Here is a 16,754-nt window from a genome sequence, read left to right as displayed (position 1 = left end):
TGCAGAGACAGTGCTGGAGCAGGCTCCTGGCAGGACCTATGGACCCATGGAGAGGAGCCCATGTCTTCTGGCAGTTTGTGAAGAACTGCAGCCTGTGGGAAGGACTCATGTTGGAGTTCATGGAGGACTGTCTCCTGTGGGAGGGACCCCACACTGGAGCAAGGGAAGAGTGTGAGGAGTCCTCCCCCTGAGGAGGAAGGAGCAGCAGAGACAACATGTGATGAACTGACCACAACCCCCATTCCCTGTCCCTCTGTGCCGCTGGAGGGGAGGAGGGAGGGAAATTGGGAGTGAAGTTGAGCCCTGGAAGAAGGGACGGGTAAGGGGAGGTGTTTTAAGATTTGTTCTTATTTCTCATTATCCTAGTCTGTTTGAATGGCAATAAATTAAAATAATTTCCCTAAGCCGAGGCTGTTTTGCCCATGACGGTAATTGGTGAGTGATCTCCCTGTCCTGATCTCAATCGATGAGCTTTTCATCGTATTTTTCTCCCTCTCCCTTCTTGATGGAGGGGGAGTGATAGACCATCTTGGTGGGCACCTGGTGGCCAGCCAAGGTCAACCCATTACCAGATCCAAACAAATTCCCATTCTGCTTTCATGAAAACTTTTACATAACGTTGAATCGGGTCCAGACACAGATGAAGGTAGGGAAACATCCTATTCTTTTAGCAGTGACGTATCGAGCTGCATACTTGGGAGTGAGCGTTATCAAAAGCTGGGCTAGAGGGAGTGCTAATGGCCATGGGGAGAAAAGGGAAATCCTGGAACAGGATTTTGGAAAGTCAAGCAGTGGTGCTTCTGGCTAAGGAGGGCTGGACAGAGAGACTTCAGACACAAGAGCTGGGAAGCACGCATTGCCATCAGTAAAGATAAACAAAAAGAATGAAACATGGGAAGAAAAAAGATGGTATAACTAAGAGAAGCACTTTGTTGCTTGGACCAAAATAATCTTTGGGGAGTCTATGGGTTTATTCTCTTAAAACTAACAGGGGAGTTTAGTTCAAATTCTTAAAATACAGAAATGACAGAACAGAGTTTCTTTAGTGAAGTAATATATTTTATCTGTCATAGATGACTGTTTGCATTTGTAGTGAAGAGGCTGAGGGCATTTCAAGGACAAACTGGGACTTCAGATGTAACCAAAGGGGTGAGATCTGCAACAGAAGAAAAAAAAAAAGTAATTAATTTAATACATGGAGAATATAGTACAGTTCTATTGTGTATTCTGGGATGATTTTTGGGCTGATTCCAGGGACAAGAAATGAAGGAACAATAATTCATCCAAATGTCTCTAGAAGCTGAAGCAGTACCTGGTGAAGGAGGTGGGAGGGGAAACTGGAATGGCAGAAATCTGCAGGCGCACATGGAGCTCCAGCTTGTGTCTTTCTCAACCCCAGCAGGAGATCCTGGGATTATTGAGCTGGAGGGAGACTGGAGAAAGAGAGAAAAGGGGTTGGGTTGGGATGGGGGGTGGGGGGGTGGGATCTGAAACAGGGCTGGGAGGTGCAGAGAAAGGGTGGAAAGGCTTGTGGAGAAGTGGGAGGCATGGGGCAGACCCTCAGTGGTTATACAGAGACAACCTCCAACTTTCATCAGCAGGCAATGTAAAACTGCCCCTGAGATTTTAGGCACCCTGGTATCAAACTGAATATTCAAATGCAGAGACTGGAACCTTATAAATGTGACTATATTAGATTTCATGTCTAGAAATGAAGCTGAACCAGTCTACAGCTGGAGACTAAATGCAGTCTCCTAACAAGTCTTTCAGTCTCTTGGCTACAACTTCACCTAGCAACTGCAAATGCTTTTGAGACCACTAGCACCCATATCACCCAGCAGGACTGAATTTCCCCCAGTACAAAAGCGCTGGTACAAAGCGCTGTCAGGGAAAGCACAAAGAGGCCTGAGCTGCTTTTCTTATTGCTAAAGGGGACTTGGAAGCGCTGCCGAATGTGCTACATGACCTACAGAAAAGCAGGGCCATTCTGTATGCCAGAAATGTAGACTGCTCTTTGCATTTTTATTAGGCAGCACCCGTTCCTGGTTAAGCAATCATGGGAAGCAGCTTTCCTGCCTTGCAAAAGTTCTTGCTCTTTCCAAAGTGCTTCCATTCTCTGCTGGAATGAAAACAAGAACTTTGGTTTGGTGGGGTGCAAGTGCATCAGCTTCACCTAATAATCTCAATACATCTCCCTCCACAGGAAGTGTCTCTCGTGACAGCAAAGACATTTTCAAGCTGCATCACACTGGGATTTTCCAAATACCCTGTGGCTGCATCTATGGGTTTGCACTTTTCTGTCTGTCTGGGAGCCGACTGATGCAAGTAGAAGAGACTCTGTAGAGAACAACTCTGAATTGCCACCTGATGCCACCCTGAGCTCCGCTGCTGCCTCCAGCTGCATGCCTGTGCTTGGATGCATTGCTGGCCTTCTGCAGTAAGTTCCCCTACACATACCCAATAAAGCTGCTTATTTGCCAATAGCTGCTGACCCGTTTACCCTCAGGAAACTTATGAAGGCTGACTGCTTAGGTTTTAAACATTTTTCTTCCCCTTCCTCGAAGAAGAGCTGTTAATTGTCTGTCACTGGCTGTGAGAGGCAGGAAGCTGCTGTCAGCTCCCTGGCCACATGCTCTGTCACACATCCAGAGCCTTTACGGTGTCAGCAAACCGCACACCCTGCGAACCGCAAGCAAACAGTCTGTCGAACAACAGCCAGACAGACTTGTTCCTCTAGAAATAAGAAATTTCTCTTTTCTTGCCAATGATGGGACCTAAACAACCCCCCTATTTGTTTTGCTCCCCGCTTGATGGGTCTTCCAAGAGCTGGCTTTTGCATCGTGCCTTTCACCAGTCGCACACCTGCCCTCTCGAACCCCATGTGTGATGAGTACAGGAGCATCCCCTCACCCTGCCCGCCACGCGCCGGCTCTCCTCCTCACTGCCTGCAAATTTGGTATAACCGCGGGATCTCCAAACTGTAACCAAATGCAGTGTTAGGCAACAAACACGATCTGCTACTGCCAAAAGCCATCTCTCGCTCTCTCCTCCCTGGGAACAAGTTCCACAGAAATGGCTTTCTTTTCTATTCAGTATTTTTCTCCTCTCCTGCACCCTGAGACACTGTTGTGACTAACCACCACTTGTGTTTTGGGAAGGAGATGTGCCTGTGACCCCTTGTACGCAGACCAGCTGCATTTCTTTTGACTTTCAAAAGAAACCTTTTTGCTCAAGGATTTTTGGACTATGTGATACTCCTCTGCAGTGTTTAATTTTCTCCCCACTGCCTTTGAAAACAACAGACCTTACTCAATTCCTGTGCCCTGGCGGCAACTGAAATACTGCACAACTCAATACAGTCATATTTGTTCACTATATATTTAAATTGTCCAGTTGGAGCCAAACCCTCGATCAAAAGGATCCCATGCAACACTCTCATCAGAAGAGGGGAAATCACTGCTGGTTTGCTTCTCAGATAGTCCTTCAGCCTCCCTATGTGATGCAGCTCAAACAAACGTTGAATTAGCAGCAGCTACGCTCTCCTGATACGGCTCTGTGTCACACAGCATCCCCTCCCTTGAAGAAGTCTTGTGAGGGTGGTTTCACCCTGCTCCATGACACATTGCTGAAGCTCAGCTTCCTATTTTGATGATCCTGGATTGGTTTCAATGTCAGAAGTTGTCTACAAACAACATATGTGTATTGTGATATTTGCTTATGTGTGTACTTCTGTAGAGATGCCTGAACTCCTGTACAAAGGGAAAGTGTCTTTCAGCTTTAAACAAAAACTAGAAAATTACTCAAAATCCTGTAACATATGCATAAAAGGCTGAGATGAGTCACTCAACTCATTTCTGTGGAGTTTCACCAAAGTTAGTTATGGCAATCTGGTGGAGATCCCTTCATTTTAATGGAGCTACCACCAATTTACAGCAGCAAAGTCTCAAACCGTCATTTCTTCATGAGATGTTACAATGTAGGGAAAAGATTTAAGGAAGGATTAAACATTTCATATGAAAATTATTAGCCTTTCCATCTGAAAATTCAAGAGTCATGTTTAGCATCAGGTATACACTGATTAACATTAATGCAAGGGTATTCCTAATGACTTATTTATTTCTGTATATCTTCATTCTCGCGTCTCATAAAAGCATGGTAAAGTCTAATGACCATCTAAAACTACATCTGTTACCTGCACAGTTTCCCACCAAAGTATGGTCTTCATCTCCTGGTTTGCCCCATGTGTGGTCCCAATGAGCACTATCTTGGTCCACTTAGCACCGTCCCATAGATACTGATGTAATCAAAAGAGCACTGGTCCAAGAAGGTGATGCTTGAAGCTGCCGGGAATAGAGTAACATATCTCACCATGTCCATTAAGAGGGCTGGAGCATGTCTCCTGTGAAGAGAGAGTTGGGGTTGCTCAGCCTGGAGAAGAGAAGGCTCCAGGGAGACTTTATAGCACCTTCCAGTACCTAAAAGGGCCTACAGGAAAGCTGGAGAGGGACTGTTTATCAGGGAGTGTAGTGACAGGACAAGGGGTAATGGCTTTAAAATAAAAAAGGGTAGATTAAATTAGAAATTAGGAAGAAATTCTTTACTGTTAGAGTGGTGAGACACTGGAACAGATTGCCCAGAGAGGTTGTGGAGGCCCCATCCTTGGAAGTGTTCAAGGCCAGGTTGGATGGGGCTTTGGGCAACCTGGTCTAGTGGAGGGTGTCCCTGCCCATGGCAGGGGGGTTGGAACTAGATGGGCTTTGAAGTCCCTTCCAACCCAAACCATTCTATGATTCTATGTTTAATATCAAATAAGACTCTCACTGTTAACCCCATACTGGAGTGTTTACATACAGCACGTAACATCAGGAAATATGTTCTTAATACAACTGAAGACTTTCACATCTATGTCTCAGTTACCACACGTGCATCATGTTTCCTCCTGAAAGAAACACATTATCTCTTTCTCCCACTCAGGCTGAATATTTCCTTGTGGGAACCATCTTGGCCCCTGCGTGCTAGTTTTCCCTTTCCATCATTTTCTCTAAGCCTGCCTGCGATAGGCTCAGCGGCCCATTTATCTCTTCAGGGTGTAAATCAGAAGTACTTCTGCTGAACCTAGTGGAAATATTCAGGTATATGTTAACACAATATGTCGGTACTGTACAGCATGTGGAGTATTTACTTTCATAGCTTTGCCAGTGGAGCTGGAAAGCACGATGATCGCCCTACTGACCCCAATCGTCTTACCAAACATCACATAGGCAGAAAAAGGAACTTGAAATACTCTGAGTCGAGAGGCCTCAATTCCAGACTAGTATTACTTGAAGATTTTATCATCATCAACAGCATGATGATCATAATCCGTGAAGGAGACTGTAACTCTTACAACTAATATTACAGGAAAGTCTGTGTGTGAAAGGTGTTAGACTCTTGATTCACTCTATAAAGCAATGGGGATCTGGCCACTATGGAGCTTGCTGCTGCATAAGAACTATAGTTTCTTTTAGCATTGCGAGAGGATCCCAAGGGTGAAGTCTTCTTGCTCCTCTCATGTGACTCCATCCATGTTATCATGAAGCTTGAGTAAGGATTTTCAAAAACATATGTCAGAAGAAGGACTTAGTGCAGTTGTACATGCGATTCAACCTCAGTAAATCAATCCTGCTGTAATCCAACCTCTGCCCATGATCTCATTAAACTCAGGAATTTTTGTTGTAATGGAAGGAACGTTGCTATTGATGTTGAAAGAATATGGTCCATACTGCAAGACTGACTCATAATCATATGGGGTATTGAGGTCATTAAGGAAACTGTCACTGTGTTTGTCAAAGGCATATGCAAAACCTAGACAAAATCATACACATCTGATTAGGCAAGACCAGAAATAAAACTTGGCACATAACATATTTTCAGAATGCTTTACCACTGACTGAATAGTGGTCCAGTTGTCAACATGTAGGCAGCCATTCTCAAGCAGACACATTTTAGCATTGTAAAAAAGGGACATGCATCTACAGATGATTCTCAAGCATTTCAGACCTGCATCATACCTTCAATAATTTCAGCTCACCATATCTTAACATAGTCATCGTGATCCATCCTGGATTGCTCATGATAAAATCCCAGGACATGCAGGAGCTCATGTTTCACTGTGACTTTATAGCCACACCCCTCTCCTATAGACACTGTCTGGCCACTCTGAAGGTCCCTCTCATAAGACCAGCACCCGTAAGTCAAAGACTCAGATATTGCACCCATTTTGCTTAATACCATCTATGATTTTTATCTACAGATTAACTCAACTGCAAGATCAAGGTAAAAGTAAAAGAAATATCAGTATTTTTTTAGAATTTCGCACCTGAGTTTTGCAGTCTTGCCAAGACTGTAGATTTACTATGCCAGAATAGAGAGCAATGTGTACCTTCAGCATCCTTCCACAGCCTAGAGATGCATCCCTGTCCCAGACGTCATTGGCCTTCTTGTTTCATTTCGCCCCCCCTAGGACAGGAGTGCACGCATGTTCTTCAGCTGGCTGCAGTTCTTGTAAAGGAGGTGGTGATGGCAAAGGTTATTGCTCTTCAACTCTGGGTAGCCCCAGCTCAACCGGTATAGGAAGGGGAGCAGCAGCAGCAGAGCAGCACAGGAAAGTACAGCAGGTGCTTTATAATCTCATACACTGCATTGGCTGCTGTTTATGCGTATGTTTACTGAAGTATTTGAATAACTGGCCTGATTTTCAAAGGTGCTGAGCGGCCCTCAGGTTTGGTTCCTAAATACAGATTGAAATCCTAGCTTTTCATGTCCATTCAGAAACAATTGTGTGTATTTAAAAAATTAAAAAAGCTTCCCAAAAATGCTGTGCAACCGTCTCCCCACACCTGAGGGCAGACCTACACTGGATTCCTAGACACAGACACTAGCTGGTGTCACCAGCTTCCTGATGGTCCTTCCCAGCCGGTGGGGAAGTCCCTGACCTAACTTTAGACAGTCACAGTGTTGGCATCTGCCGCTGACTTCGCTTCCCTGGCACCTTTACGGTCCCAGGGCAGTAACAGGCATTTGGGATGTGAGTCACCAGACTTATTTTAGACTTCTATTTTAGGTGAGATGGTTTGTGGCCTGGAAGAGTCACCTCCTCCCCACTGACTGCAAAGGCAACCTGTGGTGACCTGCACAGCAATAGGGGTTGCTGCCTTCAATATTTGGTCGGGTAAACCCAACCCTGCATCTGAAAGCGAAGAGGAAGGTACATGCTAATGCCAAAACACTAGCGACATACCCTGCCCCTAACCAACACCAGGAGGAAGTTATTTGCTTGCTTTCCCTGAAAGAGTGCCAGGAAAGGGATTCACTTCAGTAGCTAGGATGCAAATGGAAATAAAATATTGTTTTCTTATATTAAGAGAACATCAAATGCAGATAATACCAATGCAAACCTGTTTGCATTGGGTTTATCTCCAGTGTAATACAAACAAGGTCTGGGACAGAAATGTGGCTCAGGTATTTATGTCCTTTGTACAAGCAAGAATGCAAACAAATGTCTCCTGAGTTGGAAAAATTATCATATCAAACAAGGTGGTACAAAGCAGATTGCTAATACAAAATTACCCGTTCGGCTTCTCATACTTCAAGTAAGTGTGCTCCCCTTCGTAGGGCTTAAAATCAGCACAAGGTTTCAGCCTGAACATGTCAAACCCCTGCAGGATAACACCTTTAGCACTCAGATCTGAAACACATAGCAGAGCATAACAATAGCAGCCATTCTGCTTTTATAATATTATAAATATCTATAATTCTAGATAGAAAGTATGAAGAGAGTGCATTAAAAATATGAACACATATAAAAAATATCTACCTGGATGAAAGAGCAGGAGGCCGTTTGAAAAATTCCCAACTGGAGTAATTTTGGCAGAGGCCATATGGAGAGATAATATATTTTATTAGATAAACTGATAGTCCTGAGACAAACAAGCAGGCTTTTGGACATACGGGGCATTGCTCAGGTTTTTCTGGATAATTTTATTGCACGTTATTATATAATTTCAAGTATTGTAAACTTTGAGCTCGGGGCTAGTAAACACAGGACAGATCCATAGGATTTTAACAGTGATTTACTGTTAGTTTTTGCTCCTAAATTGTTCACAATTTGAAATAGTGCCTAAAATTAGATGAAAACAAGAAGGCAGAATGCTCTGAACCTTTTTACTTATAAAATATCTGCATTTCCTTTCTGCCTGTACTGAGCTGGGACTGTCAAGAAGGAGTAAGGCGTGAAGGGTGCAGTAGATGAACATGCATGTTCTTGAGATTAGGATTTCCTGCCTTCATTATCTGGAGATCTCAGCCAGATACACTGAAACTACTTAAATTGGGCTGCTCATCAGCATCCGGCTGGTCACTGGGGCTGTTACACCGAAAACAACATTTTCTGGGGCAAAGTTGCGTCGCTCTGCCTGGCCAGCAGTAACAAGGGCATTAACGCAGCATAACTCAATAGCAAATGAAACAAAAGCAGCTCAGAGAGCTGGACAAAACCAGAGTATATTTAATGCAAGTAATACAATGCTACCGCAATAAAAAGTCTTATTCCTCAGGCTGTCAGCTAGGATATAGGGGATGGGAAATTTCCATCTGTAGGAGTCGTTCCCCAGAGCATTCTTCTCCAGTTGTTAATGAGATCAACATGCTTGTGTTAAAATTTTAAGCCCAATCTACACTCTTGCTGATTCTGGATTAGATCAGCAGCACGTACTGGTAAGATAATGACATCTTTGAATAGCTTCCTTCCTGTTTCTGAAAAGAGATAAACAACTATTTGGGCCAGAGTAACGTATCAAGAACCACAATTTTTTTTTTCTTTTTTTTTTCAAAGACCACAAAAGCTATCAGGCTGTCTCATCTACCAACCCATCTCTCTTTAAACAGCAACTGCTCAGAAACAAGCAAACAAATAACCATTGCTGCACTATAACCTGCCAATCCTCTGTCTGCAGCTAACGAGGATTTGGGGTTGAATGAGGATTTCCATAAAAATTTCATAACAGCTGCCCAGAGGAGATTTTATTATTTTTCCCAGGCTTGTATTCTGAAACTGTGAACTTCTGAACACTGAAGTTGATATATATGGTGGAATGGATTTGTCCAGATGTTAGGCATCTAATAGCCTAACTAGATAGCTAACCTAGGCTAATCATCTTGGATTCCCCATATGATCAAAGGAGAAAGACAAGGATTCTGGAGAGGCGAGAGGTTCAGTCCACCTTTTCAACCACCTGAGCCTGAACCAAGCTCAGATTGAAGCAATTAAAAGTATGTGCTATGTGTCTCAGATCCCATTACAGCTGTGTGTCCATCCAGTTGCCTAAACATTTAGGTGTCTGATGCCATTTGAGATGCGCAAGGGTATCCAAAATATCCACATAAGCTGGTAGATTTGGAAGTTTGGGAGTTTTGGGGAGTTTTGGGAGGCTCCTTCCCCTTCTAGAGTGGTGCTGGAAAGGGTGGATTTGAACTGGCAACAAACACCTGTGTTTTAAGCAGCTGATCCACAGCTTCCATGCTTTAAAAATACAGCATTTGAGACTAATTTTATACCTTTTTTTTTTTTTTTTTTTTAAGGTGCCAGAATCCCCATGCAGAGCTGAGCCCAAGCCCCAGCCACTGTATGGTCTCGCTAGTGTAACATTTTCATTTAATGCCTTCATATAAGCGTAAATCCCAGCATGGACAGTTCATCTTCAGACCTTTTGTTGTAGAAATAACTTATATTCTCCTCACAGAAACAAAAACTCTCTCGAGGCAATGCTCTGAAACCCTGCGGCAGGGATGAAGGTATTTAAGTTTCATACCTTGGTCATTGATCATGTGAAACCAACCAACTCACTTAAGATGAATGCACATCAATGAAGCAGAAGTTGAATTAGAGCCACTGCCAAGGTTTCTCCGGCAGTTGTGTGGCAGAAGATGGGGAGGGATGCAGGTTTGGTCCAGGGGTTGCTAAGCCTTCCCCAGGAACAGTTAAGCCTGTTTCTAAATTTAAGATTAAGATCATGGGCTCCCTACAAAATTATCCTTGTGGAAATTTCCTGGCCTTTCCATCTTCCCTTTCCAACACCAACCTTTTATGGACCTTTCTGGCCTCTGCCCAATGCCCTGCTCCTGCCCTTCCATCTTCTCTGACTGCTACCAGACTGCAAAGCAGAGATCTTCTTCCTTCTTTCCAGAAATAGTTGGGGTTCATCCCACACATTTTTAATTGCCCTGCAATACTCACCGTATCCATGATACGTTTGGGATTTTTCTCACATAGGAAGGAGCTTTCAGTCCACTCTGGTGCCATCACATCTGCCAGACTTGTGGTCACACAATCACAAAATCCCAGAATAGTACGGGTTGAAAGGGACCTCTGGAGATCATCTAGTCCAACCCTCCTGCTAAAGCAGGATCACCTAGAGCAGGTTGCACAGGATGGCGTCCAGGGTGGTTTTGAATATCTCCAGAGAAGAAGACTCCACAACCTCTCTGGGCAGCCTCTTCCAGTGCTCGGTCACCCTCAGAGTCAAGTTTTTCCTTATATTTAAGATGGACCTTCCTGTGTTCCAGTTTGTGCCCATTGCCCCTTGTCCTGTCACTGGGCACCACTGAGAAGAGTCTGGCCCCATCCTCTTGAGACCCACCCTTTAGATATTGATAAGCATTGATGAGATCCCCTCTCAGTCTTTTCTTCTCCAGGCTCCACAGCCCCAGCTCTCTCAGTCTTTCCTCATACCAGAGATGCTCCAGTCCCCTCATCATCCTCATAGCCCTCTGCTGGACTCTCTCCAGTAGTTCCCTGTCTGTCTTGAACTGGTCCCCAAAGGCTACCTCAGATCTCTGTAATAATTCAACACTTTGCTTGCTTACTGTCCTGACTTACCTGAGTTTATTTCTGGAATGTCCTTTCTAAGCTGCCCTCTATCAACACCATCAACTATCAAAAGAAATAATACACCTAGGTTAGTGACTAAATGACATGAGTTGATATAATTCCCCACTTGATGACTGATAGGCTTCCACTAACATAAAAGTATTGCATCCTTATCTTTGCCTTCAGCAGACTTTTGGATCTGAAACATAAAAAGTACAATTGCAAAATCATAGACAAATGTAATGAAATCTCACCCTGATCCCAAACCAGAAAATGGAGGAGCAGGTGGGAATACCAGAAAGGCTTAGGAGCAGGTAACCAGTGCTGGAAACAGCATATCCTCCAGGAATCCATTTCAGAAGATCATCTGGTGCCACCTGCCAGTGTAGATACAGCGTCCTGCAGGTGAATAGCCCTCAGAAGTACTGATAAGTAAGCCATCAAAAAGGTTAAACTTTAAAAGGAAGAGCAGATTTTAATCTTATCAGATATAGCCGTAAGCCAATCTGATAAGCAATCTGCCTCCCCATTTTATAACTATTCTTAGCATATTAACCTTTGTAGTAATCAGGAGCTATTGAACTATTTAATATTTCTGTGACTTCTTCAGACACAATCTCACTTTTTTTTTTTCTGCTTTATGAACCATCCTGGCCCCATCCTGATATGAGGCCAACAAAGCTGCTGAGTATGGAAATAAAACCCTGTTCAAAAGAACAGGCTTATAGGCTGCAACCTGAATAAATCACTTTAAGAGAAGGTTTGCTTCGTGGTTTTTTGTATTCCCGGAAACATCTTGGTAGATGCGAACAAATTTTTGTTTTCATTTGATTCTATGGGCAAAGCATCATCTTTATTTAAAAAAAAAAAAAAAGTTATTTTTGTAATCCACAGAATGCCAGCCATCAACTTCCAGCAAAATGTGCTGGTTTGGGTTTCATCAGGAGATCTCGAAGACTTTGTCTCTCAGAGTAGGAGTACAGCAAGGGGTCCTGGCTTGGTCCTGCTCACGTGCCTATGCAGCCCTGTGCTCCCAGTGTTTTGCGTGGGAATCCCACCCAGGGCTTTTCCTGTGGACACGAATCAGGTGGGCCAGGGCGAAGCAGGGCAGGAGGACGGCTCCTTTGTGAGAAGGGAGGAGCAGAGCTGAGCTTTGCCTCTGACTGCTCAGAGGTTTTCTCCTCCCAGCAACCTCCTGTACGCTCCTGTAGCTCTCTCGCTCCCACACGCTTCCTGCACTTCCTCCTCCTCTCATCTTCACAGCGCTGCTGCTACCTTTGCCTGCCCTTTGCTCACTCGCCCAGCATCACGCTGCACCCCCATCTTTCAGGGGAAGGACTGTCCCGGTCTGGCTGCGGAGGGGGGAAACAGGAGATCTTCAGCAGGGAGCTCCCCAGCCATGGTTTGCAGCCTGTCAGCAGTCTTTGCTCGGGCACTGTGAGAAGTAGGAGGGTTGTTACGGGACAGGAAGGGGCAGTTGCACCAGGCTGTGATATGGGGGGGGGTCAGGACTGGCCACCTTCAGAGCCAGGGGGTGATGGGGTCTTGATGGGATGCACACTCAGTACTGCTACCTGCATGGGGCATCCACCTGGGCGATCGGAGAGGGGAGGGAGGTACCAGAGAGTGCAACGCAGGAATTAATCCACGTGCCTTATCAGCATCTGTCTCCCAGAGGCATGAGCACAAGCGTCCATCCCACAAAACCAAGGCCAGAGGAAACAGAAACTGAATTCACCAAAAAGCATCCACCAGCTGACACTTCCCAGCCCACCTGTCACAGGAGCAGCAGAGTGGGCATTACAGGGAGAGAAATTGCCAAATCAGCCTCCTGAAACACAACTTGCAGGGGAAGAAAATCCACTAATGGCACAAGCCAGCCCTGACTCCTGAGCTCAAGGGCATAATCCAAAAAGAAAGAATGGATTTGCCTCCTTGCCACCCAGTCTGTAAAACTTCCACCATCTTTAGACATGAAAATGGTGGCAAATGAGATACAGAGAAGTGGGTGATTCATTAAATGCTGCTTCCTACTGATACTGCAGGCCAGCAGTGTTGTGTCCAGTGCCCTTACGGTTGCTCTTCACACACATGGAAGAGTCTGATCACCATCACAGTTTGATGACTTCATTCCTGACTTTTTGCAGGTCTAAAGGACATGGAGATCATCTGGCTTCACATTAATCCTTGCATTTTTAGCCTCAGATAGGTGGGTTGTTTTCCTTAAGCACTCAGACAATATCCATCCATAAGTGCAGTGGCTATCTCTAACATCATCTCAGTCAAACATGACTGGTTTTAAATGATCCATAATATTGTTGAATGACTGCATCCAAACCTAGCTATGACATTGATGTTTTCTAGCCAATATGAAAAATAAAGGGTGGTGAAGATCTCACTAGGACTTTTATTAAAAGCTACTGGACTATCTGAATGGATTTCATGGGAACACATGGTAGGGTACCATGTTTTGTTGTTGAGATGAACTCCAGGCCTTCTGTAAAAACATGTCAATGCGTTAATGCTGTAGCAAGGTCCTTAGCAAAAAAAAAAATGCAAATAGGAACATGTGATAATAATAGTCAAAGAGTAGTACTGGTATTTATATCCCCCAGAAAAAAAGTGCATCATTCTGAAGACAGAAAATGCTGGTGGTTTATTTCTTGTAGCTACAAAGCTTTTTGTTGTGATTTACATTTTTCCTAATTACACCACAACATCAGCCACGATGATCTAGTTGATAACTGCATTGTGGTTTAACCCGGCAGGCAGCAAAACAACCACGCAGCCATTTGCTCACTCCCCACCTACCCATTGGGATGGAGGAGAGAACTGGAAAAAAGGAAAACTTGTGGGTTGAGATAAGAACAGTTTAATAGGACAGAAAAGGGAGATGATGATGATGATGATGATGATGATGATGATGATATACAAACCAGTGATGAACAGCACAATTGCTCACCACCCGTTGACCAATGCCCAGCTAGTTCCCGAGCTGCAGCATTCCCTGGCCAACTCCCCCCCCAGTTTATATGCTAAGCATGACATCATACAGTATGGAATATCTCTTTGGCCAGTTGAGGTCAGTTGGCCTGGCTGTGCCCCCTCCCAGCTTCTTGTGCACCTCCTGCAGAACGCTTGTGCCTCCTCACTGGTAGGGCCTAGGAAGCTGAAAAGTCGTTGACTTAATTGGAAGTGCTGCTTAGCAACGACTAAGAACATCAGTGTGTTATCAACATTATTTTCATACTAAATCCAAAACACAGCACTATACCAGCTACTAGGCAGAAAATTTACTCTATCCCAGCCGAAACCAGGATATTGTGGTTCCAACGTGCAATGTCCTGTACAAACCCAAAGTCTATAGGCAGTCCATGCCCTACAGAACTTAACACACCTTGCCTGTTAGAAACCCCAACGTTTTCAGTCATTTGGAAGCTTGAGGGTATTTCAGTGTGGAAGGAACCCAGCATGGTCCCATCCCTAAAAACTCTTCATGTTGCTAGCAGATGACTTTTGAACCCTGGCACAGGGACTCACGCTTATGTTTGCCCTTTTCCTCTATATACTTCAATTTAAACCTTTCAAAGAAAATCCTGCTTATCCTTCAATGCCTTCCCCCTACCACGTAGCTGTTCACTTATGGTTAAGGCATTACCACTGGGAAAACTAACATGGATTTCAGTGCCCTCAGAGAGTAAAAATGAACTCCAGTTGCCAGCACCTTGGCTGAATTTTGCAGCTCCTGGACTTGCGGGTGAAAAAGGACAGCGGCTCCCCTGATTATGCTTTGCGGAGCACACCCCTCTGCGTGAGCATCGTAGGTGATGAAGGGACAGGAGAGCCCAGATCACGAATCCTGACAGCGATCAGACACGGGACAGTCACTAAATCACAACGTTGTCCACTGCAGAAAAACATCTACATTATTTGTGTCACCCAACACAGCTCTTCTGAACTGAAATTCAAATACTGAAGACTGACACTGATACCAGGTCAGGCAATACCCAGCACATTTACATTCCTGCACCTGCCCCGCTCTGAACAGGAGCAGCACCAAGATCCCCCCCTCCACCAGCTCTATAAAGCTCCTGTTCCCATACATGACGCTCAGGGAACAGCAGCTGCCAACCTGCGTTAAGCATCGGTGCAATAACCTACTTTTCCAGCACAGCACCGCTACCCATCTTGGAGGATGGAAGCTTGTTACTCTCAACATAAATTTAATGCCACTTCATACGATACCATGGCTATGATCATCATCACACTTCAGGCATTTGCTGGCATGTGGATAAACGCTTTCATTGTTTGTGTGCTTTGTATTACTTGGGTCAAAAAGAAAAGCTTTAACTCTACTGAGAAGATCTTGTTGTTTCTGGGATGCTCCAGGTTTTGGTATTTATGCATCACATGGGTTTATACCATTTTTTCAATAATTTACCCCTGGTGCTTTTATGTTCGCCCCATACCCCAAATATTTGTAGCTATTCAAAGCTTTTTAAATTGTTCCAACTTGTGGGTTTCTGCCTGTCTTTGTGTTTTTTATTGTATAAAAATTGCAAATTTCAGGCACAACTTCTTCATCTACCTGAAAGTAAGAATTGACAGGATGGTGCCATGGCTGTTGTTGGCTTCAGTGCTTTTATCCCTGATCATCTGCATCCTTGTCTTCGACATCACTAATGAGCTGCACAGTAACATCCTCAATTCTACCACCCCAGGAGATTTCTGGAAACTGAGTGTGAAAATGGATGACCATTTTTTCGCTATTTTTTTTATCAGCGGCTTTGGATTTACCATGGCATTCTTGACAGTAATCTGTTCTGCCCTTCTACTCCTCTTTTCTCTCTGGAGACACAAACGCAAGATGCAGACAAACTCAGCGAAGAACCTCAGCATGGATGCCCATATGAAAGCCATGAAATCTATTCTGTCCTTTTCCTTCATTTACAGCATTAACTTTATGTGTTTGGTCTTGATACTGATTTATTCCACGAAGAAGGAAAATCCTGTGTTGTTTCTCATTTTAGTATTTCAGTATGCTTTTCCAGTTGTTCATTCCCTTGCTCTGATTTTCAGCAATCCCAAACTGGAAAAGACCCTGCTAAGGACTCTATCTTGTGTGAAGTGCAAGGTTTGCATGAGGTAAGAAATGTAATAAAAGCTGGAGCCCATGAAAAATGTTGATCTTTATTATAAAAAACCAAGTAATTTCATAATGCAACTCTCCAGCCAATCTAGATGATACAGATGTTCTATCTTCACCATCAAAGTTAAGAAAACTTCATTAAAATTCTTTGAACTAAATTATTAAGAGATAAATAAATTATTATTATATTTTGATTTAGATAATTCTTTGAGTTAAATTATCGTCAATAGCAAAGTCATTTAGACCTGGTACGTGGGCTAGTTGCAAAAGGGGAATAACAATACTGCAAACCTCGAAATGCTTTGGTATTTGCTGACTGAAACTACTTCACTAAACACGTTTGTATCTGTTTTGGCTTGCATTTATTTCTCCTGTGGCTGTGTACTTTGTAATATTATGAGTTGTCTTGCATTGCTTTATAAATTATGCATGAATATGTTGAGCACTATTATTCACCAGAGGTGTTTACTGACTTCTGAACAACAATGTAGAAATGGCCTCGGGGCAGACAGGTGGGGTGGAGAGCCCACTTCCCATGCCAGCCTTACATGTCCTCTCCCTGCCCTGCTTCATGCAAAAACATGATTCCCCTGTTCTGTGCAACTGCTCTCCTGGTCTGCTTTTAGTTTTTTGAGATCTGCTTTTATCAATGGACTCTGGCTCAGTAAAACACCGAGGAAGGTGGGTTTTGCGCTAAAT

At 44.0% G+C, this 16,754-nt stretch overlaps 1 protein-coding gene across 1 annotated transcript; it reads left to right on the top strand.

Moving 5' to 3' along the window:
- The first annotated feature begins 15,101 nt into the window (after window positions 1–15,101).
- LOC129204849 (taste receptor type 2 member 9-like) lies at window positions 15,102–16,055 on the top strand. The gene has a single exon (XM_054821554.1). The coding sequence runs from the start codon at window positions 15,102–15,104 to the stop codon at window positions 16,053–16,055; it is 954 nt and encodes a 317-aa protein (XP_054677529.1).
- The last annotated feature ends 699 nt before the right edge of the window (window positions 16,056–16,754 follow it).

Source organism: Grus americana, chromosome 3 (genome assembly GCF_028858705.1).
Source record: "Grus americana isolate bGruAme1 chromosome 3, bGruAme1.mat, whole genome shotgun sequence".
In the NCBI taxonomy this organism is placed as follows: Eukaryota; Metazoa; Chordata; class Aves; order Gruiformes; family Gruidae; genus Grus; species Grus americana.
The sequence above is the reverse complement of the archived record's forward strand: the minus strand, read 5'-3'. Positions and strand labels throughout refer to the sequence as shown.

Coding starts and splice junctions, on each gene's coding strand:
- LOC129204849 (XM_054821554.1), top strand. CDS start 15,102: ATGGAAGCTTGTTACTCTCAACATAAATTTAATGCCACTTCATACGAT.